This window comes from Pelodiscus sinensis, chromosome 5, assembly GCF_052426305.1.
Source record: "Pelodiscus sinensis isolate ZL-2025 chromosome 5, ASM5242630v1, whole genome shotgun sequence".
Taxonomy (NCBI): Eukaryota; Metazoa; Chordata; order Testudines; family Trionychidae; genus Pelodiscus; species Pelodiscus sinensis.
In genome coordinates, this window is record NC_143056.1 from 105,473,703 (window position 1) to 105,497,902 (window position 24,200).

General features: G+C 44.0%; 1 protein-coding gene and 1 non-coding gene across 3 annotated transcripts; both read left to right on the forward strand.

Moving 5' to 3' along the window:
- Positions 1-2,945: 2,945 nt before the first annotated feature.
- On the forward strand, positions 2,946-21,128 carry EIF4G2 (eukaryotic translation initiation factor 4 gamma 2). Of its 2 annotated transcripts, XM_075927916.2 has the most exons (22): positions 2,946-3,145; positions 4,593-4,699; positions 4,945-5,010; positions 5,409-5,534; positions 6,104-6,206; positions 7,128-7,259; positions 7,358-7,424; positions 7,513-7,664; positions 7,978-8,088; positions 10,422-10,505; positions 10,586-10,684; positions 11,396-11,537; positions 11,632-11,792; positions 12,250-12,363; positions 13,224-13,349; positions 13,568-13,672; positions 13,770-13,985; positions 14,999-15,257; positions 17,795-17,999; positions 19,127-19,338; positions 19,826-19,947; positions 20,301-21,128. In XM_075927916.2, exons 1-22 carry the CDS (start codon positions 3,116-3,118, stop codon positions 20,364-20,366), a joined length of 2,805 nt encoding a protein of 934 aa, XP_075784031.1. In that variant the 5' UTR covers positions 2,946-3,115; the 3' UTR covers positions 20,367-21,128. The 2 variants fall into 2 exon arrangements, with proteins under 2 accessions (XP_075784031.1, XP_075784032.1); XM_075927917.2 differs by lacking the exon at positions 12,250-12,363 and having other exon boundaries at positions 2,948-3,145.
- On the forward strand, positions 12,395-12,567 carry LOC112546648 (small nucleolar RNA SNORD97). Its single transcript, XR_003090365.1, has one exon. It is a non-coding gene; the product is annotated as a small nucleolar RNA SNORD97 (small nucleolar RNA).
- Positions 21,129-24,200: the final 3,072 nt, after the last annotated feature.

Consider the following 24,200-nt stretch of genomic DNA (forward strand, 5'->3'; position numbering starts at 1 on the left):
TAGAGGCTCAATTTCACAGCAGCAATAAAATTGACATTCTTGTCAGTTTCATGGCTGCCTCCTGCTCAAGAGCAACAGCCTATTGTTCACACCTGGAGCCATGAAACTGATAAGAATGACAGCCCACAACTGATCTAAATAACTTAGGGCAGCAAAGCTTAGTGTCTGTGTAGTTAATGACACCAACATAAGCACTATGCCTCTTATGGTGGAGTTATGTTGATATAGCAGGCCATTTATTTCAGCAGAAGTAGGATTCTAATGTACACACCAACATAACTAATGTTGATACAATGTGCCTTATGTCAACTTCTCTGTAGTGTGGACTGAATCTTAGAAAATAATAGTTATGGTACATACCATAAGGTGGTGCTGTTACAATCTTCCAAGTTCTTCTAGTGTAAACAAATGTTCAGCTTTGGGGCGATGCACAACATTTAGGGTTATACAAAGTTGGCTGTGTCTAGACTGGCAAGTTTTTCCGCAAAAGCACGTGCCGCTTGATTTTGTGCAAAAGCACTGATGTTCTACTGTCTGAAATCAGTGCTTCTTGCACAAATGCTTTGACGTTCCCGTTCGGGCAAAAGCCCTTTTCCGGAATTGCTTTTGTGCAAAAGGGCCAGTGTAGACAGCTAAAAACTGTTTTGTGCAAAAAAGCCTTGATGGCGAAAATGGTGATCGGGGCTTTCTTGTGCAAAACCGTGTCTAGATTGGCACAGACGCTTTCGGCAAAAAATGCTTTTGCTGAAAAGCATCTGTGTCAATCTAGATGCTCTTTTCTGCAAATGCTTTTAACGGAAAAGTTTTTCCATTAAAAGCACTTACGGAAAATCATGCCAGTCTAGACATAGCCAGTTTGGTGTAGAGTCAGTGATCCAGGAAGAAATGGCTATATGAGCTGTGGGACAGTTTGTTCTCTTCCTTGTCTGTGTGTGGAGCCCATTCTTGAGATAAGAGTCGATCTCTGGAAACCAGGCCTTGAAGCTGGGTTATTAATCCTGCTTTACGACATATAACCACCACTTTTCCAGAACTAGTCTAGATAGACTATGGAAATGTACTTCACAGCTACTGACCTGCAAAGCCCTTGGTTTATGCTTCAGCTACCACTTGCCAGATTGTTGAGACTATCAGAAAAAAGAATAACACTATCCCCTGGTTGTAACTCCGGTCAGCTGAAGAAGTGGGATGTGCCCACAAAAGCTCATGATCCCATCTATCAAGTGCTACCAGACTATTTGCTTGCTTTTTAAAAAAAAAAAAAAAAAACTATTCCTAAGCATAGTTTACCTGGCCTCACAACTTTTAATATGGTCACAGTTGTAGGAGTCAGTTTAATGCTCCTAACAAGACTCTGGTTTATTTTGTGTGGTTAGTGTTCTCTCTTAAAGCTCAGGCTCCATATACAAAATATCAATTTAAAAAAAAAAATCTTTACAAAGTGTACACTGGTCTAATGCCCGTAAGTAACTTTCTTCTATGTCAGAGTAGCCTATAATAACTATCCTCATTTCCACTCAAATCTGTCATTTATATCCATCACCACATTCTGAAAAGTGAGGGGGAAAGAACAGATATTGTGAAGTACATTCTGTAAGCTCACTAATCACTGTTCTGGGTAAAAACTTGTCAGCCATCAACTCTTTGGTAGTTCCCAGGGCTCAAATACAGTTGATTAGCATATCACACCAAGTTAGGGCACATACTGATGGTTACTGTTGACCAGCTGTACTCTTAAAAATAAAGGGCAAAAATATATCAACATGGAAAATGAACTATGATTTATATGGTAGGAAAATCTTTCAGCTGCTTTGTGAAATGCGCACATGCTCTGGGCCCCAGTAGTAGCGTCCTTCCATGGCAAAGCATCCAACTGTGCTACCATAGCTACAACCATGTTCACTAGATCTCAGAAGTACTCAACCATCAATCACTTACATGCTGCCGTGCCCGTGCCCGAACGGCTCTACCGACTGTACCGCTCTACTGGGAACGCAACCCTAGCATGGGACGCGTTCAGCCACCTCCCTGCAGCCCCACGGCAAAGGGCCCCCATGCTGTTTGCAGGGTCAGGCCCCAATGGACCTGCGCGTTGTGCAGCAACAGAATGGGGGGGAGCTGGGTGATTGTGTTTTCAATCTGGTCAGGAGGAGGTAAAACCTCCCTTCCCCTTGCGAGCAAGGCATCCCGATGTACTTCACGGGGAACAGCTTCCTTCACCCCCTGAAGCGGAGACTGCCTGCCGGGGGAACGGAAGAACAAAATGCAAAAGGAAACAGGCAGGCAGCACCCCCTGGCGTGGGTACGCCACTTGCGCAACCGCCCCACTTCCACCCAGCCAGCTACGCAAGCCATTTGGCGTAAAAGCCTTCGCGCATACCGGTGCTGCACTGCGGAGGTGCTACTGTTCAACCAAACTTTCCTCCCTCCTCCCCATCTTTACTCTATCCCCGCCCACTTCCTCTGCTCTGATTGGTAGGGTGGGCGGAGTCTCCTGTGGCTATTGGCTGTCGGTGTGCCGAGGCGGGGTAGGTTGCGCGCAGGGTAATAAAGTTAGTGGGGCTGGCTCAGTGCGCGTTAGAAGCAGCGGCGAGTTGGATCTCTATGGAGGTGGTCGAAGGAAGCTTTTGGCTGCTCCTGCTCGGGTGACTCGGCGGTTCGTCCTGCGTCGCACGCTCCCCCCCCTCCCTACCCCGGTCCCCGGCTCCCTCTTCCCCCTCCCTTCTCTCGCCTCTTCCCCCGCCCTTGGTAGCCGCCGGGACCCGGGGAAGCTGACGAGGCTTCAGGGAAGGTGAGGAAGCCGGTACCGGCGAACAGCGCTGCGGAGGAGGTGGGGGGATATTGTTGCCTAAAATGGCTGCCGCTAAAATGGCCGCCATCTTCTTTTCGCTTCCTTCTCTTTCTTCACCACAAAATGGCGGCTCTGGTCGCCGGGACCGGCGGCTTGGCACCGGTGAGCGAAGGGGAAGGATTCGCTGCCCGGCCGGCCTGGCTGAGCAGCCGTAAGGAGCGGCTGAGGGAGCCGGTTACCGCTCGCTCCGGGCAAAGGGGCCGCGATTTCCCCGGGAAGACTGCGTGGTTCTGGGTGACGCTGGAGAAGCCCTGAGCGCCCCGCATGCAACAGGATAGATGGCATGGGGACCTGGTACGCACCGGCGGGGGAGGGAGATCTCGCCCTGTCCAAGAGGGGGGGCGCACTTGCGGGAGGGGGCCCTGCTCGCCTCCGTAAGAGCCCCTCTGGGGGCGCACCACGCTCCGGAGAAGACTCGCCTCCCCCCGCCCCCGTGCCTCCCCGGGGGAGCGGCCCTGCGCTTGCGAAAGGGGAAGCGCTTTGTTGGAGGCGGTCTCCGGTCTTCTTCCCTCGGGTGGGAGTCGCCTTGGCGGGGCTGCGCCGGGAACTGGGGGCTTGTCGACCTGTAATGGGTAGGCTGGAGGCTTCCTGCTTCACTCGTCGAGAACAAAGAGCTGGCCCGGCCCGTTGACTGGCTGAGCCTGGGAACTGGCGGGGGCGGGAGGGGCTCCCTGAGCCTGCGGCGCCGTGCGGCAGGGAGGGGGAAGTGCCTCTGTCCTGCGGCCCTTTTGTTAGGCTGCAGCCGCCTCTTGAGCCCTTCCCTTGTCCCCAAGCTGCCTCGTTCGCAGCCTGCTGGCGACACGTAAAGGTGCCAGGGCAGGCTTGGAAAGTGTATTGCTCAAGCGCGGACAGTGCCACAGAAGAGTAGGAGGTAGCACTTACCTGCTTACGAAACAGGGGGACTTCCTCCGGAGGAAACATCCTTCATGTTCTCCGCCAGCGAGAAGCATGCTAAGCTCCAATCCTGCTTTCTCAGCCACCCATTGTTTTGTGGAACATGGTGGAGCTAGTAGAAGAGGTTATGGGAGCAAAATCTTACTGTTCATGTACTAAGCCTTTTCTCTTCAGAGCAAGTTACCTACATGATGAGCTGAGCTCTGGCTTTTATTTTAAAGGCCACATACATGGCAGACATTAAGTTATCTCTGTCTTTGGTTCCTGACCATGTGTAAGCTGAGGCAAATGGGGTTTTTGAGCGGTTCTGTAGTTAAATAGGCCTTGATTAATTGCGTTATGATTTGGTGCATCTGTTCACATTGCAATTTTTAGGTTGCATTTCCTGTTAAATTTGAAGATACAATACTGTATGCCTGTTCCTACTAAATGTTGCAATAATAAAAATCTTAATTTTTAAAGTAAACCAAAACAGTTGCTAAGTAAATGTAGCATCAGACTGTAGAATGCGTTTTTATTTAACCTGTAAGAAAAAGGAGTCTCTCGGACAAGAATTTAGATTTTAGACCTTATATTTGGCCAGAAAAGAGATGATTGTGGTCACATAAATCGGGCTTTCTGGGGATGTCTTTGCCTTGCTTAATGGCGCTGATCTGTATGTCATGAAGTGTTTCCCATAAATGAAGGAATAAACTGACTTCAGAAATGTATATTTAAGCTTTGAGGGAGTCTGTTTTATAACACATCACATTACCTGAGTTTAACTAATAGACCTTATATTGCTGAAGGAAAGAACTGTTCTGAGCACAATCAATAACACTAATATGAACTTTTTTATTTGTCCTAGGTTTTTTTCCCCCCACCCTATCAATTTATTATTCTTTTGAAGATTCTTCGTTGTCAAGCCGCCAAAGTGGAGAGTGCGATTGCAGAAGGGGGTGCTTCTCGTTTCAGGTAGGTTTCATTCTCTTGATGTCTGACTGTAAAGTACACTCAAAAGCAAAAAAGTCTGGAAGTATGTATGTGAAAATATGCTTTGAGAATTCTAACCTGCTTTCATATGCTACATGACAAGACTGTTAATTTTTGTTTGCATAGGATGTATAGCTAAACTTCAGTACGCATTATTTGGAAGCTAGTCATAAGCTATAGAGTGTTTTTTTGTAAAGTATTGAATGAGGCTATTTTCTTTGAAACAGTGCTTCTTCAGGCGGAGGAGGTAGTAGGGGTGCACCTCAGCACTATCCCAAGACTGCCAGCAACAGGTATGTCATGTTATCACATAAGGCGTCTACATGCATACGAAAAAGAAGTCGGTAGATTTGAAATCAATTGCTAAGGCAACCCCATGATAACATTTTATTAAAAACTGACAAATATAATTCTGGCTTTGTATACTAGAGATGAAGTCGTTTATCTTCTATCTTCTTTGACTGGCCAGCTGTAAACAAGTTGGCAACTGCCAGTTCTGATATAAGATTACATTTAACTGAAGTATGTGCAGTTAAGGGATATGGAGAGGAGTTGCCGGGGATGCTAGAGCTACATTTTGCAAAAGAAGTCTGTGAGTCTCCATAGACACCAAGTTCATAGCCTAGATTCAAAGCTTATGCTTCTTAATGGCAAAATTTAAGCAGTGATTTTAATTTTTTGATAAATATAGCGAGTTCCTGGGGAAAACCCCAGGGCAAAACGCTCAGAAATGGATTCCTTCACGAAGCACTAGACGAGATGACGACTCCGCAAATGACAAAGAACGACATGATGCAATCTTCAGGAAAGTAAGAGGGTAAGTTGGCCTGTTCTTAAGGTTAATATCAATTGGCGGAGGGCAGTACTGAGAATTACCTCATTTTCCTATATGAACGCTTAATACCAGCAGTTTTCAACTTGTGATATGTGGACCCCTGGCCTTCTGCAGACTACATTAAAGATTTCCCAAGAGAGTCACACTCCAAACAAATTTTAGGAGTCTGCAATTGAAAGTTTGAAAACTGTCTTGCTTAAAACAGAAATATATGACCGCTAATGGAAGACACAGAGGGGAAAATAAATGTGCTTAAATTTATAAGCTGGCTAGATATGGAATACAGCTATTTAGGGATAAGAGATTGGTGGAGCATGAGTAGTGGAAAATGTGAGTTCTTTCTCTTAAACTCCTGTACGATTTAAGAGCTCTGTCTTCTTTGCCACTGCGTGTTTCTTTTTGTACTCTAAAGTCTTCCATAGTTGAGAGTGCGCGCCCCATAGACAGAGTAAATTGTCCTTGTATAAAGTGATCTTACACCCAACTCTCATAATATTGTATGGACTGTGAACTCTACAATTGTTACTGATAACTTTTTTTTCCCCCTGTAGCATACTAAATAAACTTACTCCTGAAAAGTTTGACAAGCTATGCCTTGAGCTCCTCAATGTGGGTGTAGAGTCTAAGCTCATCCTAAAAGGGATCATACTGCTGGTATGTTAAGTTTATCTTAAGTACATATGAATTTAGTATTTGGTTTAAAAAAAAATAAATCTTGTACTAAAACCTACAAGCTTTTGTGTAAGGGGTGATGAACTTTGTACCTTTTTAACCAACATAAAGATAGCCTTGGAACTTGTTACACTTAGGTTGCCAAGTTAATAGTGTAGCTTTTTGGAAGTGTTACTAGTGGTAGCGACGAGGAGTCCTGTGGCACCTTATAGACTAACTGAAGTGTAGGAGCATAAGCTTTCGTGGGCAAAGACCCACTTCGTCAGATGCATGTAGTGGAAATTTCCAGAGGCAGGAATAAATATGCAGGCCAGGATCAGGCTGGAGATGACCAGGTGGATCCAATCAAGGAGGATGAGGCCCACTTCCAGCAGGCCCACTTACTAGTGGTAGTTACACTATGCTCTGGTACTCACCTTGGTGCTTTAGTTTATATAAATGACTTAAGTTTAGCTAATTTATTTAAAAAAAAAAAAGCAGGGCTAGCAAAGACTGAGATTAATGCACAGACCCCACTGTCTCATTGATGCTGTAGATAAATAAAAGCTGTATAAGTAGTTGTCTGAGCTGTCTAAAATCCCATAGCAATTTTACCAAGGCTTTAAAAATTCTGCAGTTGGAGGGTGTGAGGGTATATTTTTACTTACCCAAAAAAAGCACAGATGAGTGTGGGGGGTTTGTTTGGGTGTAAGGCTGTAAAAAGTTAGGAAATACCAGCAGTTCAACTGGAACAGTGGTCACATAAGAGGCTAGCTGTATGACTGGGTACTTTGTCCCAAATAAAAGTCTAAAAATACCCTGTTAGTGAATGCCTCCCAACAGGACATGACTTAATCCTGATTGAGTACCTTTTTTTTTTTTTTTAATTAACTTCTAGAAACATACTTTTTTTTTTTTTTAAAGATCGTAGACAAAGCCCTTGAAGAGCCAAAGTATAGCTCCCTGTATGCTCAGCTATGTCTGCGGCTGGCAGAAGATGCACCCAACTTTGATGGCCCATCAGCAGAGTGTCATCCAGGACAGAAGCAAAGCACAGTGAGTGTCTTACTCCTTGGTCTCACTGAAAATGTTAAACTTTTTGCTTGTGTGGATAACTTGCACTGATCTTAAACCCAATTATATCTTGTTTGTAGACATTCAGACGCCTCCTAATTTCTAAACTTCAAGATGAATTTGAAAACCGCACCAGAAATGTTGATAGTAAGGATTAAAACTACTTACATTAAAAGTGCAAAGTCTTAGTTTTATGGTAGTACAGTACTGTTGACACATTTTCTCTTGTGTTCAGTCTATGATAAGCGTGATGGTCCCCTCCTCCCGGAGGAGGAGGAACAGAGAGCCATTGCCAAGATCAAGATGCTGGGGAACATCAAATTCATTGGAGAACTTGGCAAGCTTGATCTTATTCATGAATCTATCCTTCATAAGTGCATCAAAACAGTAAGTATCTTAATGAATTGGTGTACCAACTCAGTGAAATAGTCCTTTATTGCTAACATTCAAGTGCAAAATAATTACCCCTCCCCCCCAATATACCTTTTACGGGGGGGGTGGGTGGGTGGGTGTGTGTGTGTGTGTGTGTGTGTGTAAGTTTACTATGATATTGTGAAAAAATGAGGCTTTAATTTCATGCATGTGTTCTACAGGGTAGGTCTCTCTATAGAGAGGAGAACATTGTGTATTCTGAATTAATCTCATAACTGTGCAGTAAGATACCTGTTTTAATGGAAGCAATTCCTCTTGAATGTCTTAGCTTTTGGAAAAGAAGAAGAGAGTCCAACTCAAGGATATGGGGGAGGATTTGGAGTGCCTCTGTCAGATAATGAGGACAGTGGGACCTAGACTAGACCATGCAAAAGCCAAGGTATGTCTTTCAAACTGAAGTATTTAATCTTTTTTGGCTCATATGTAATATATTGCAGTCCCATTTTTATTAGTATTTCAGACTGAATGCTGCTATTATGAAATTTATAACTGGCTGGCTTGGACTGTGTATTCAGGGAGTTCATCTACATCAGGCATGGCAAACAGGCATCAATCAGTTTGTTTGCTGCCTGCCACTACATTTTTATAAAAGAATAGTGTGGCTCACTGGCCACATGGAGCACGTGGCTGAGTGCAGATTATGGCCAGCCAGCCTCTCTGTGCGTGGCGCCCCAGCAACTACTCTTGGCTGGCCTGCTGCTCTACGCGTGGCACTCCAGCATGTGCTCACGGACAGCCGGCCACTCTGGTCACGCGCCCCACACCAGCAGGAAGAAGTATACTGGTGGCGGCCGCTCCAGGACCCGGGCATTGGGTTGGGGGAAGAGGGGAGCTGGGAGTGCCTGGTTCTAGGGGAGGGGTGAGGCATTAGGTTGGGGCTGGGCTGGGAATGCCTGACTCTGGGGGAGCAAAGGGGGACATTTTGCTAATATTGTTTGTTCCCAAATAAAATCACAATGTATTTATTTTATATCAATAAATGTCCTTTTTTTGCAATTGCACGAATAATTGTTTATGCAAAATCTCAAATTTTCAAAGAAGCCTGTTCTGTTTGTTTGATCACTGTCTATACTTGTTTTTATTTCAACAAGTTATGTATCATAAATTAAAAAGTACCTTAAATTTATATTTAAATTAAAATATATAAGCAAATAACGACTTTACACATCAAATTATTTTATTATAGTGATACGAGACCTGATAAATATTTAAAAAAACCTAAAATGTAAATCTAGAATAAACAATTACAACTTTCTACAGTAAACTTCCAATAATCCGGCACCTTTAGGACCCATGGGGTGCCGGATTATCAGATATGCTGGACTATTGGGGGGGGGGGGGAGCTATGAGGGGTCTGGAGTGGGGTGGGAGGGGATGCCACCCCAGACCCTTCATAGCCCCCCCCCTCTGATAGTCCAGCTCTGCCCCAGGCGTCCCTGATTCAGCCGCTGCTGGTCCGTTTCAGCAGCAGGCTGAATCGGGGATGCCTGCAATAGAGCAGCTGGGGAGCTGCGGGGTTGGTGTCATAGCGCCACCCCTCAGCGCTGTGGGACCAACCCGGCAGCACCCCAGCTGCTCTGCCCCAGGCATCCCCAAGAGCAGCTGGGGTGCTGCCAGGTTGGTCCCACAGCCCCAAGGGGCAGCGCTACGAGACCAACCCGGTAGCACCCAAGCTGCTCTGCTTCCGGCTTCCCTGATTCAGCTGCTGGTCAGTTTCAGCAGCAGCTGAATGGGGGAAGCCTGTCCGGCTGCCCCAGCACTTCCGGGTTCCTGATGGTGCCAGACCATCAGGAATCCCGGAGCATTGGATGCTGGACTAATGGAGTTTTACTGTATTAGCTTTCAGGGCCATCAAAGAAAATGTACTCCTATCAGTTTTTGTTTGTGCAGCCCTCTCAGTAGGCTTAGTTTGACATTCCTGATCTACATGACTTGTGCTGTCTTGATCATCTGATCGGTGTGAATGGCATATGCTGTAAGTAGATGGCATTCACATTTCTCAGGGACAGAATGCTAGAATATTTGTCAAATCTGTGATGGGGTTTGTGTTTGTTATGGCTTCTTTAAGGCTTTCTTCCAAGTTGCCTGTTCACAAGTTTCACTCTAGAAAATTGAGGAATTATGTATTGGAATACTAATTTCCAAGGCTTGCCAAGCAGTGGTGAGTCCCGCTCGCCAGCCGCGCGGTTCGGCACACTGCGCATGTGCAGACCGTGCTGCGCGGCTGTGCCAGCTTGTAATCTACTAGCCACGGGTGAGTAGATAACACTAATTGTTGAGTCCTGCTAATTTCTATTGGGGGGAGGGGAGGATGCTGTTGAACTGCATTCTAAGCACAAGCAACTAGTACAGCATAAGGAACATGTATGTGTAGTTTAACTCTTACTCATAGTCTCTTAGGGATGACTTCATAGTAGTTTTTAGTAGCTGATCACTGTCAGAATTATTATAAAGCTAAATAGTATTGATTGATATTTCTGACTCTTTGCCTCAGTGACCTGGGCAAAAGATTTATGGATTCAACTACAGTCCGAGCTGAACAATTCCTTGAAGGAAAGGCAAGAACAGCCTGTTACCTTTCACCATTTTTGGTTCATTGTGGACACTGCCACAATTTAAGTGTAACTTGTAATCTTGATACTGAAAAAGCAGATTGCGAGGGAACTGAAATTCTGAAGCACTAAGTTAAACTTGGTCTCTTTCTCCTCTCAGTCCTTAATGGATCAGTACTTTGCCCGTATGCGCTCCTTGATGTTAAGTAAGGAATTGCCAGCAAGGATTCGTTTCCTGCTGCAGGTAAGCATGCCAGTCTCTTACTTGAGTTTGTCCTGTGAGGTTTCTTGCCATTAAGTGGGCTTCTTCTTTTTCCCCCAAAGGATACTGTGGAGTTGAGAGAACATAATTGGGTTCCTCGCAAAGCTTTTCTTGACAATGGACCAAAGACTATCAATCAAATCCGTCAAGATGCAGTAAAAGTAAGTACTTCCGTGTACAGTTGCATCAAACAGTGATGCACTATTGGTCATCTGAGACACATTTCCATGAATGAAGGAGTTGTTGGTCAAACTCCTGGACTCAGTCGACTAGTTTTTAAACATACTTAATTAGAATCGGAGTAGATTACCAAGAAGATTTTAGTCTATCTGATAAGCAAATACTTATCAGATAGTTTTTTGACTTGTCGATAAGCACTTCTGCATTCCTCCTTTGAAATGTACAAGAGCACCTGTTGAAGCTCTTGTATATTTCAAAGGAATGTGGACCTCCGCAAAGAGCCTGGGGCCAGCCGGAAGTCTGGCTCACTCTAGGTTGCTCACAGGTGCCGTCTTTCGTCCCCACTGGGGACTCTTGTGCATTTGAAAGCCAGGAGTGCCCAGCTGAGCCTGGGCTCCTAACAGCATGCAGCGTAATATGGAGCCTGGAGTCACAGGGGAGGGAGAGACTCTGAATCCCCTGCTGGTTCTGGGCTCTGTGGCTTTGAAATGCACAAGAGCCCTCACTGGGGACTTGTGTGCATTTCAAAGAAGGCAGCCACTGGCCCCGGGCTGTATGTGGCGTTCTGCATTCCTCCATTGAAATGTACATCAACTAGTCAATTTAACAGCATTTTAACGTCCTTAATTCCGAGAGATCTGCAGGTCCAGAACATACCATATGAATTGACTAAGAACCAGATCTCTTTCCAGGATCTGGGAGTCTTTATTCCTGCTCCTATGGCTCAAGGGATGAGAAGCGACTTCTTTCTGGAGGGACCGTTTATGCCACCCAGAATGAAACTTGACAGAGATCCACTTGGAGGACTTGCTGATATGTTTGGACAAATGCCAGGTAAAACTAGAGTTGCTCTGGTGCAGCAGTAGTATTCTCTTTAATACCAGGCATGTATAAAAGCATCTTGCATTCTTCACTTTCTTGCATACAGGTAGCGGAATTGGTACTGGTCCAGGAGTTATTCAGGATAGATTTTCACCCACCATGGGACGTCACCGTTCAAATCAGCTTTTCAATGGCCATGGGGGACATCTCATGCCTCCTGCTCAATCCCAGTTTGGAGACCTAGGCAAATCTTTTTTGAAAAATCAGGTAAGGAAGACTTTTAGTACTTGGGTGTATGTAAAGCTTAGTTTTGGAATCTCTTTAGATTAGGACAGGTTTGCAGGCTTACAGATGAATATATGTGGCCTTGTTGCATAAGACTTACAGCTGGTAGGAAAATGTGTGCTTATTTTCCTCATCCAACTCCCACTTCCCCCCACAAAAAAGGAGTGTCTGGTGCAAGGTAGACCTCTTTATTGCCAAGGAAGGTGCACATTTTAATGGCTTTGAGTCAGATATAATGTGTTGGTTCTTTTCTTAGCTTCAGGGATAGAATATACTTACTGGGTTTTTTCCTTCCTTCCCTGGAAAATATTTTCTATTGAACTTCTGGTTCTTTTTGGTGGTACTATCTTATTTTGTGCACCCCCATCATCTGCACTTTCTTTCTTTTTTTTTTTTTTCTCCCCCCCCCCCCCCCCCCCCCTTTCCCTTTCTGAAATAGGGGCAAAGCCAGCTCTACCATAACCAGAATCAGGGACTGTTATCTCAGCAACAAGGACAGTCGAAGGATATGCCACCTCGGTTTTCTAAGAAAGGACAGCTTAATGCAGATGAGGTATTAAAACACTACTTGCAGAATTAATCTATTGCCCAATGATTATAGCAAGACGCGTTATTACGAGGACAAATGCTGGAACTCTGCTTCCCCTCCTCCTCCTCCTCCTCCTTTTTCTTCCTTGTCCCTTTTCCACTTTCACTTTAACTCTCCATTCTTGGGTGTCCAGTGTCCTGTGAGCAAGATTATGAGATATGAGGGCAATTTTTCAGGATTCTTCTTTCATAAAGAAAGGCAGTACTTGTCTTTAAAAAGGGCTTCTTCATATGTTCAATATAGGGGCTTTATATAGTTTTAGGTCTGCTTTAGGAAGTGGTGAGTCATGATAAAATAACACTCTTTACATCAGTCTGAAAACTGACCTTGCATGTGCAATAATGCAAAGTTACATTTAGTCCACTGAGGTCAGACTTTTTTCTTTAAATCTTGACTTATCCAATAATGAAGCACCTGTTTCCAGCCAGACCACTTTGAGTCTATATTGCAGTTCTCAAAATACCACAGCAAGGATTAATTGAGCTGTACTGTCTGAAATTGTAATCCTAACAGCCAAATATACTGGTAACTTTTTATATTCAGTGTTAACCAAATTTACTTCAAGTTTGAATTTTTCCCCTTAATTCATCCTGTTCTTGGGCGTTGAAGTACTCGCATAGCTTAATCCTGATGAGTTTTACCAGTGTAAACTCTGAAATATTCCCATTGAAGACATTAGTTTAAAACTCGCATGAGATCATGATCAACCTACAAAATATTTTGTCCTGAGTCACCTAGCTATGGTGGTAGATCTTGTGAGATTCTCTGAAGTTCCCTGGCAAGTCACTAAATACTTTGATGGGCTAGGATTTGTCATTTTACAGATTAGCCTGAGACCTGCTCAATCTTTTCTAATGAACAAGAACCAAGTGCCAAAGCTTCAGCCCCAGATAACTATGATTCCTCCCAGTGCACAGCCACCTCGCACTCAGACACCACCTTTGGGACAGGTAAATAGCCTAATTTGTCAACTCTTAAACTGCATATATATTTATATAGTTGCAAGTCAGTTATCAAAGTCGCTCTTGCACATGCGCGGCTAAATCACAATACAATATTGAAAATTAGGAAACCTGGATTTTCTTTTGATTGTAGTTTCAGTAAAGTTATTTAAATAAATGTAACCAAATTGTTCAATTTCTGACACTAATATTGCTTACTTTCAAAGCCACCTCAACTTGGTCTCAAAACAAATCCACCACTTATTCAAGAGAAGCCTGCAAAGATCAGTAAAAAGCCACCACCTTCTAAGGAGGAATTGCTTAAACTCACTGTAAGTTAAATGTGCCTTGTGTGGAAGAGAGCAAGCTACTGCTTCCCCCCCCCCCCCCAAAAAAAAAATCAATGGAACTCAGACATTTCTATTTCAGGAAGCTGTTGTGACTGATTATCTAAACAATGGAAATGCAAATGAGGCTATCAGTGGTGTGAGAGAAATGAGGGCTCCAAAGCACTTTCTACCTGAGATGTTGAGCAAAGTAATCATTCAATCCTTAGACCGATCTGATGAAGATAAAGAGAAAGCAAGTGCTTTAATAAGCTTACTCAAGCAGGAAGGAATAGCCACTAGTGACAACTTCATGCAGGTACACTGTAGCCTTGGAATTATTTTAGTTAAATGTTCTGGTTTTGATGTGTTAACTTAAAGACAGCTTAAAAACTGAAAGTGATCTGAATGGTGACCTTGCAAGACCCTGTCCCAGTTGTGGCTTTACAACAACATTCCTATTTCAATATTAGTCTCAGTGGAGACTGACAAGATCCACAAATAGAAAAACTGTCCAAACACTTTCCCTATAATTTCATGTAGTATGGGGCGCTCAACTGGCCTTTTGAGTCATAAGGTAGTTACCATGAAGTGGATACCTTTAATTTAACGGGTTGAACTGCAGATACATGGGAATTAAATTACCACCTTATACAATAAGGTGGCTATCACACAAAAAGGGTTACAATGCAGTGTTTGAAAAACACTATTATAATAAATATAGGTACTAATCTGTGTAATCACACACTTTTTCACTTGAAGTATAGTTTAGTGTCCTATGGAAAGAATACTTTATATCAGTAGTTCCCAATCTTTTTGATACTGGGAACCAGTAAACCCATTCACAGGCTTTTGGAGGACTGGTAACATTTGCATTTTCATTAAGCAAATGATGAATATGCAAATTGTTGCTGGCCCTACCTGTGCAGTGGGTTGCTCCGATCCCCAATCCCAGCCGGCACCGGCTCCCCTGGCTGTGGCTGGCAACCGGCATTCTGCATCAGTGTACACAGTGCCCGGCCTTCTCCCTGGGTTCTAGTGCCTGCCGGATCTAGCTTCGCCACCCGGGAGCATGCCCAGCAGAGGTGCTGCAGTGGTGGGCCCTCTCTCCCAAGAGGGCTGCGCTGCCATGTTTGGCAATGTGGGGTGTTGCTACCCTGTCACACAAATTAATAGGATCGTGTGTGATAATTTTTCTAAGGACCGGTACTGGTCTGTGGATCACACTTTGTATAAAGCAGCATTTCCTAATGACTTTTCTTAAAGGTCTTTCACCTTGTCAGCAACATTATTTGTCTGAGGAACTGCAACTAACTTTTCCATCTTTCTTAGGCATTCCTGAACGTGTTGGATCAGTGTCCCAAACTGGAGGTAGACATCCCTTTGGTGAAATCTTACTTGGCGCAGTTTGCAGCTCGTGCCATTATTTCAGAACTGGTGAGCATTTCAGAACTGGCTCAACCACTGGAGAGTGGCACCCATTTCCCCCTCTTCTTGCTTTGCCTTCAGCAGTTGGCTAAGTTACAAGACCGCGAATGGCTAACTGAACTGTTCCAACAAAGTAAAGTCAACATGCAGAAGATGTTGCCAGGTAAGTGATCAAAATATTTATTGTGACATACTATTAATCATTCTGTCTTTCAACTTTTTTGTATAAAATGCACTAGGGTAGAAAATGCCATAACACATTTGGAGGTTGAGGAGGGAAAAAGTCAGTTAAAAACTTTGTCATACAGTGTTTCTTAAATTGACTTTTTTTCCCTACTCCACTGAATTATTTGATATAGTGTTCATTCTTCAAGTTGTCTGTGGAAACCCTAGATGAGGATGTTTGTATGCCATTGCATTTTCAAAAGGAAAGGGTTGGTTTTGTTTGGCTAGTAATGCCATCAGAATCACAAAAGAGTTGACTGATGTGCTGTTTTTGAAAGATGCCGGAGATGACACACAGATGGCACCTTAAACTTCATGACCTGAGAAGTGACATTTTAAGAGACTCCCAGTTGTGAGTCTCTGGGGAATGTTCTCAGCATGTTTTTGTTCCTGGGATCTTTTATTTGTCTTCCCTTCAATTTCACTGGTTATAAAGCTTGCTCACACTAAAATTGTTCACACTAAAATGGCAGTCACAATCCTATTAATTACCAAAAGTGGACCAAGACATAGGTATGGTTCCTGGCCCATCTGGTCTGCTTCTGTATCTTTCTGTGGCTGGCATTCTGACACAGTAGTGGGGCTCTCTAACCTGCCCCAGCTCCTCTGTACCCTGTTCTGTCAGTTGGTCTTGGGCACACATAGTGCAGGGATGTTTACCTGGAATCAATTTGGTTCTAAGTGCCGATAGCAAGAAACACATTTGAAAGGAGTATCTTCTGATCTGATTCACCCAGCATTTGCTATCTTCTACTGATTCTCCCGTGACATCAATTATTAGCTTTTGTACTAATCCTGCAGTTTGTTCCTGAGCTCGGTCAAGGTTCTGCTGTCTCAACTTTCCATCTGCCACTGTCTTGTGGCAATCTGAGCCAGAAGGATAGGAGAACTGAAAGTCTTTATAGCTGTGTTCTTTCTGGACAAAATTATTTTACAGACCTACCATACACTTAAACTATAATTGGAATTCCATGTCCGTGAGGATGCATAGCTGTCTTCTCTAGACAAATGAACTTGGGATAAGATTCAGTGACTAGTCTTCGTACATTAAATATAAAATGAGCCCTGACTTTCTGTCTTTATCAAAGTAAGCTCTTCTTCAGTGGGCTTTTCCATAACTTTGCCCTCACGAGTGAGTGGTCACTCATTCTCTCCTCAGACTGAAATGTATATGGGGTCCAATTTATTTTCTGGGATGGAACCTTCCCTTCCTCTTCCCCTAACCCGTACCCCGCTTAAGTCTGTTTACTCCAGAAGGGCTCATATAATTCTTTTGCCCTCGGGAAGTTCCCCATCAAGGACACTTGAAGGTCCTTTCTTAATTTTCATGATATAATGCCTCATTCCATGTCTTCTGGGCAGACATAGCCTTTAAAGCTGTCCTTGTGGTCTGCACCAGATCCACCTCCTAAATACCCCCCCCCTCCCCCCCCCAACATATTAAGGTGCTGTTTGGGACTTTTGCATCCTTGAGGGCAAGAACTCAGAGAGTACTTGACATGGTCCCTTCTGGCCTTGAAATCTGAGTCTCTCCTACTCTAATCTGACCTGCACATTAAAAGCCACATAAGTGTCAATCCATAACATCTGTTTGTTACTGAAGTCTTCAAATCATGATTTTGAAGACTTCAACTTACAGAGAATCCACCATTTACAGTAATTTAAACCTACCTTATGGTAACTTGCATTCTTCCTGATGTCTTGGCCCCAGTGCTTTTTTGTTTAAAAAAAAAAAAAAAAAAAAAAAAATATGCTGGTACTCCTTGGGAAAAGTTGTTGAGCTGGGGGTGCTGGTACTGTGTCTGGAGGTGCCGGTACTGCATACTGGGCCGTACCATCGCAAAAAGCACTGCTTGGCCCTATATTTGCCATTACTTCCTTTCCCACTTGCTTTGGAGTCTTACTGTACTGTGAAATTCAGAAGAAACTCCTTCCATAGTAGTAGGAGCCTATAGTGAATGTGCAGAGCCATAGGCACTACTAGTAGCAAAGTCTCCTAAATAGGTACAACAAGCACGTGTACATCCTTACCTAGGGTACGTCTAGGCTACATGGCTCCGTTGACAAAGCCATGTAGATTAGTTTACTCGACAAAGGGAAATGAAGCAGCAATTTAAATAATGGCTGCCGTGCTGTGCTGATGAGCTGTTTGTTGGCCCAGCATGGTAGTCTAGACGGGGATCTGCCGACAGAGGGTTCTGGGGTTGGCAGATCCCTGTTTAGACTGCCGCACTGTGCCGACAAAACAGCTGATCGGCACAGTGTGGCAGCCATTTTTATTTAAATGAAGGGCCAATTATTTAAATCGTAGCTTCATTTCCCTTTGTCGTCCTACCTCATGAGTGCTCATCGTGGATGGACTCTACTTCCACTGCACAGTAACTAAAGCTTTCTCCTTTTGAACTGGTTTGGTCCATAGTTTGACCTTTTTAAAAAAAATTGTCTAATGTAGAACTTTTATTCAATTTGTCTTAGAAATTGATCAGAATAAAGATCGTATGCTGGAGATCTTGGAAGGGAAAGGACTAAGTTTCTTGTTCCCACTTCTGAAACTGGAGAAGGAACTGTTGAAGCAAATAAAGTTGGATCCATCCCCTCAAGCCATCTATAAATGGATTAAAGACAACATTTCACCCAAACTTCATGTAGATAAGGGATTTGTGAATATTCTGATGACCAGGTGAGGAGATTGCTAGGATTTCTCTGAAATGAAATCCTTACTTGTTAGTAGTTCAGACATGTTAAAAACTGACTTGTGCTACAAATGGTTTATAAAGTGTCCACAAAGCTGGAATAAAATGTATCCTGCTGAAGGAGAATATATAGACAAGATCCTGTATAAGTAGGGGGTTGATGCCATTTAAAGCACTACCACCGAGTGCTCTAGAGTAGATCTCGACCTTGTCAGTCTTTCAATGCCCTAACAGTACATATGGAAACCGCTTAGGATTCCTTGCATCCAAAGGTAAACAGACCTACAAATAACATGTTGATTCATTATGAATACTTTTCCCAAAGAGGGCCTTGTTGGGCTTAAGCAATTGAAAGGAAAAACTGATACGCTACGTCTAGACTGGCATGATTTTCCTCAAATGCTTTTAATGGAAAAACTTCTGTTAAAAGCATTTGCGGAAAAGAGCGTCTAGATTGGCATGAGCGACGAAGAGTCCTGTGGCACCTTATAGACTAACTGAAGTGTAGGAGCATAAGCTTTCGTGGGCAAAGACCCACTTCGTCAGATGCATCTGACGAAGTGGGTCTTTGCCCACGAAAGCTTATGCTCCTACACTTCAGTTAGTCTATAAGGTGCCACAGGACTCTTCGTCGCTTTTGCAGATTCAGACTAACACGGCTACCCCTCTGATAGATTGGCATGGACGCTTTTGCGCAAAAGCACTTTTTGCGGAAAAGCATCTGTGCCAATCTAGACGCAGTTTTGCACAGGAAAGCCCCGATTGCCATTTTTGCCATCAGGGCTCTTTTGCGCAAAATGGTTCTCAGTTGTCTACTCTGGCCCTCTTGCGCAAAAGCATTTTGTGCAAGAGGGCTTTTTCCTGAACGGGAGAGTCATTGTATTTGCGCAAAAACACTGACTAGATTAGATCGTTAATGTTCTTGTGCAAATTCAAGTGGCCAGTGTAGACATCTGGCAAGTTTTTCTGCAAAAGCAGCAAGCGGAAAAACTTGCCAGTCTAGACGCAGCCACTGTGTATCTAACCAAATGACAACTAAAAGAGTTTGTGAAGGTACTTTGTAAAAAAATTCCACTAGACTTAGAAAATATTTAAATTTAACTCTTATTTCCAGTTTCTTGCAGTATATTTCAAGTGAAGTAAGCCCTCCTAATGATGAACCAGATTCTTCATCTGCTCCTTCTAAAGAGCAGCTAGAACAGGAAAAACAACTGCTTCTTTCCTTTAAGCCAGTAATGCAGAAGTTTCTTCATGACCATGTTGATCTACAAGTGAGTGCTCTGTATGCACTTCAGGTGCACTGCTACAACAACAACTTTCCAAAAGGTATGAGTAAGCATGTATTTACATATTTTCCCTCAAATACAGTATCAGATTGGCAAAGTATGAATCCAGTGCCAACCATATCATGTATTTAGTGAACCTACTTAAAGGCCACTCAACTACATTTGTAACTGGGATGTGCTTACCTGGGATCCTATGGGGTGCTACAGTATACTTATCTACAGGGCTTGCCAAAACCACGGTGAGCCCTGCTTGCCAGCCGTGCTGTCCAGCGATCTGCGCACGCGCAGATTGCCTGAACCCAGCTCTTCCAGGTTACAATCGACTCGCTACGGGAGAGTAGATTGTATAATTTGTTGAGCCTTGCTTATGTAAATGATTCTTTTTCAGCTTGCAGTTGTCAACCTTGTGTACAGCTTTGTGTAGAGCTTTCTGTAGCTGGGGAATGCAAATTGCCTAATATGGAATTGGTTGACTCAGGTGGTTGTCTTTTTTTTTTTTTTTTTTTCCCTCCTTTTTTGAAAAACAGGCATGTTATTGCGCTTTTTTGTTCATTTCTACGACATGGAAATTATTGAAGAAGAAGCCTTTTTGGCATGGAAAGAAGATATCACTCAAGAGTTTCCAGGGAAGGGCAAAGCCTTATTCCAGGTAAAATTGTGTAAATGGAGTAGAAATTAAGTCCTTTTTTCAGAATGTTTGCCTATTTCACTGTGCTTACGAGTTTGGGGAAGCTTATTGTACAATATGAAGTACTGTGCTTAATTTACAAATACTTGTATGTAGCGTTTGGGCTGATGAAGGAAATAGCTGACAGAACAAAGGCACACTGCTACACCGCTGTGCAATAAGGCTGGAGAAGGGGTAATCCACAACATGTATGCTACGAAGAATAAATCCTTTCTGTGCTAACATTGTGGTGGAAAACCACTCGCACAATCTTAATTGTGCATTGTTTGCATGCAGTCTACTCTCTTTCTGAAACTGCATTGATATGATTGCAGGTAAACCAGTGGCTAACCTGGCTGGAAACTGCTGAAGAAGAAGAATCTGAAGAAGAAGCTGACTAAAAAACCAGCCAAAGCCTTAAATTTGTGCAAACACTGTTGCTATGATGTAACTGCATTTGACCTAACCACTGCGAAAATTCATTCCGCTGTAATGTTTCACAATATTTAAAGCGGAAGAATGTCAATAGGATGTTCTTCTGCATAAGGTTTTTGTAGTATGTCTTAATCATAGTCTACCATAAAATATTTTAGAGTATCTTTAATGTTTAGATGACAGTGTATTAGCAGCATGCAATAATTACATCATAAGTTCTCAAGCAGAAGCAGTCTATTGCAAGGGTTTTTTCTTTGCTGCCAGTTATCATAGGCTGTTGAGTTAGAAAACTGAATAGCAACACTGAATACTGTAGAAATGCACTTTGCTCAGTGTAATACTTGAGTCGTTGCAATATTTGATTATCCATTTGGTTGTTACAGAGAATCCTTAACTGTAATCGATGGTTGTTGCCGTAATAGTATATTGCCTGTAATTCTACCTCTAGTAATGGGCTTTATGTGCTAGATTTTAATATCCTTGAGCCTGGGCAAGTGCACAAGTCTTTTTAAAAGAAACATGGTTTACTTGCACAAAAACTGATCAGTTTGGAAAAGTGGTTAAATGCCCTTTTAGAAGTGGTTTTTGTGGGTGTGAAACAAAATGGTGAGAAATTGAATTGGTCCCTCTTATTATAGTATTGAAATTAAGTCTACTTAATTTATCAAGACATGTTCATGCCCTGATTTTATATACTTGTATCTATCAATAAACATTGTGATACTTGACTTATTTCTGAATGTCTCTTGGTAGAAGAGTGTTGACTACAAATATAGTGGTAATGTGCTGGTGGGACTTGTTTAAAAAAAAGTGTCTATAATGGAGTTTGAGTGGTTGTGACTCAGTCTTCCCAATTTAAGTTAGTTAATGTAAAGGTGAACACTTTACAGTTTGCCTAGAGGGGTTAGTACGGAGTGGGCAAAAGGGCCCCCATGCGCTGGATTTGGCCCACCATGTGGGTTGATCCAGACTGCAGATGCCCTGCGGCTTCCCCCCCCCACCCACCCCACCCTGTGGCCTGGGTATGGGGGAGCATGCAAAATCTCCTTCCCCACTGGGGATGTGCAGCACTTAGTCAAAGCACCGCATGCCCCTTGCAGGAAGGAGGCAGGAGGAGACTGCTCTCCCCTACTCCTGGGCCCTGATTAACCTGGGGGTAGGGAGAGTGTGCAAAGTCTCCTCCTGTTGCCAGGGGCTCAGACACTAGAATGGACAGCTGTTCAGAGCAGCTGGAGGTATTCTCTGGCAGTTGCAGGGGCAAAGACTTCGTGCACTCCCCCCATCCCTAGGCCAATCAAGGTCTTGTGGATGGAGAAGCACAGAAGTGGCCTGGGGCCTCTTCAAAAATTTCTGAAGTGTCCCCCACCTAAAATCATTGCCCCTTCCAGCTAGTTACCTCTGTTAGATTAAACATTTATTATGAAATTGCACTGGTTTTCTTTAGGAAATTGAATTGGGGGGAGGGGTGAAGAAATCCTAATCAGAGGCAGTTTGCTTTTTCTAGTATTCATTTGAATGGTGAAAATGCACTTAGCAAACCTGACTCAAACATAAGCAGATTTCTTGTCTATTTTAAGTCCATGTCTTCACTACTCAGAAGATCAATGCTGCCATGATTTATCTTCCAGAGTTCAGTTTTTGCTAAATTGAACTCAAGGGTACTCCCTTGATGCTGGTACTTCTGCTTCTCATGAGGAGTAAGGGAATCTCAACAAGCATTTGCTCATGAAGACCATGTGGGAACTAAGCGAAGTAGACTCCAGCTGCATGATTTAACTTAGCTGGAGTTGCATGTCTTTATTTGACCATCGCTTGTAGTGTAGACTTTGCCTTGGTAAACTTTTTTTTGTTAGTGCAGCTGGACATAAGTTGAAGTAGATGCTATTCTACATATTTGGGAGGTGAGGGGTGGTGAGAGATCTAAGTTATAGCAGACAAGTTATGACTCATTCAAGATGGTAGATCAAATGTGAAACAGCTAGGTCCTTAGCATTAAAGAGTGTTTAATTTGATTCTAACTAGAATATTTCCCCCACTGTGCATGGCCCTCTCTCCTCACAGTGGGAGTTAATGTGGTTTGTGGCAATAATAGCACTCTAATCCGGTGTTTCTCAGTTGGTGTGCTGTGGAACCCTGGGGTTCCACAAAGCAAAAATAGGGGTTAACCAGCTTCTTAAAGAAGCAGCACACTAGTTTCCCCTTCCTCCATGGTAACAGAGGCATAACAAGGTGGGGGCAGAGGGGAACAGTTGCTCCTGGCCAGCACACTAGGGGGTGCTGGATAGAGGTGACCCTCAGCAGGGAGGAAAGCACGTCACCTCCCCAAAGGAGCTGGCACATGCCTGAACAGCTGGGACTGTGGCACCTGGTAACTTAGTTCCACGGCCTTTCTGTGCGGTGGGAGGAAGGTAAGAGACCTGGGTCTGTGCAGCTCCCACTGTGCAGGCAGTACTCTGCCTTGGGACTCCCCACATCTCTTTTCTCCCCCCTCCCACAAACACACACAGGACTACATCCTAGAAGTAAGTTGCTGGCATGCAACAACCCTGCTGTTCCGCTGGCATGCATGCTGCCTGGGGAGGGGTAGTGCAGTTACACACTTCCTAGAACCCAGAGCTGCTGCAGGATTGCCAGGTACTGGTCCCAGCTGCCCCTGTCCCCTGCCCAGATCCCCCACAAGTACCCTGTCCCTAGCAGCACCCTGCCTAACCCATCCCATCCCAGTGCCTAGCAGGACCATGTTCCTGACCCCAGTATCCTGCCACCCAGCAGCACCCTCGTGCCAGCACCCACTTGCACAGTTGGGACCACAGTAGTGAGGCTTGGGGGCTTTGGAGGGTTGTGTGTGGGTTTGTTTTTTTTTTTTTTTTTTTTTTTGCATCTCACTTGTGTGGCCTCATCTGACTTTCTGTGGGTCCGTGACCCCTGACTCAAACAGGTTCCCTGCCCCTCTCAAAGACAATGCTAAAACCTTTTGGCTATGTCTATGCTCGTGGATTCTTGAGTGAGTAATATGCAAATGAGGCTAAGCATGGAATATTGCTGAGCCTCATTTGCATACCTAATGAGCCACCTTTTTTTTTTTTTCCAGAAGAGATTCTTGCGCAAGAAGGAGCATCTACACTGTCCCTTCTTTCACCAGGAAAAACCCTCTTTTGCAATGCCTTTACATCTATTACCTGACAGGAAGAGCAGCATTGCGCAAGAGGGTTTTTTTTGCACAAGAAGGGGCAGTGTAGATGCTCCTTCTCGCACAAGAACCTCTTCTGAAAAAAATGGTGGCTCATTAGGTATGCAAATGAGGCTCATATTACATGCTTAGCCTCATTTGCATATTACTTGCACACGTAAGAAGCCGTGAGTGTAGACCTAGCTTTTGAGTTTGACATAATTTACTTAAAAATGAAGCCAACATGCCCCCAACTGAGCCCAAATCCTCATCTCACTGCAGCATCATAACACTCCTGCACCACGTGACCCCAAATCTGTGCCTGACATACACTGGACCCCCCTGTCCTGAGCCTCTTACATTCCCATGCTCCTGCGTGCCCACATCCTCAGTCTTCTGCCACAACACTCCTGCACCATCTACACATCATAAAGCTGTGTCCTGAGCCCATCATACTCACAGCTGCCTTCCCCTGAGCCCCTCACATATCCAACCCAAACTCCTGCACCCTCACATCCACAAGCCTATGACTTGCTCTGCACCCCAACCTTCTGCCTGAGCCCAACACTCCCCAGCTTGGAGCCTCCTCCCAGAGCCAGCATCCCCTTCTGCATCCAAATTCCCTTCCAGA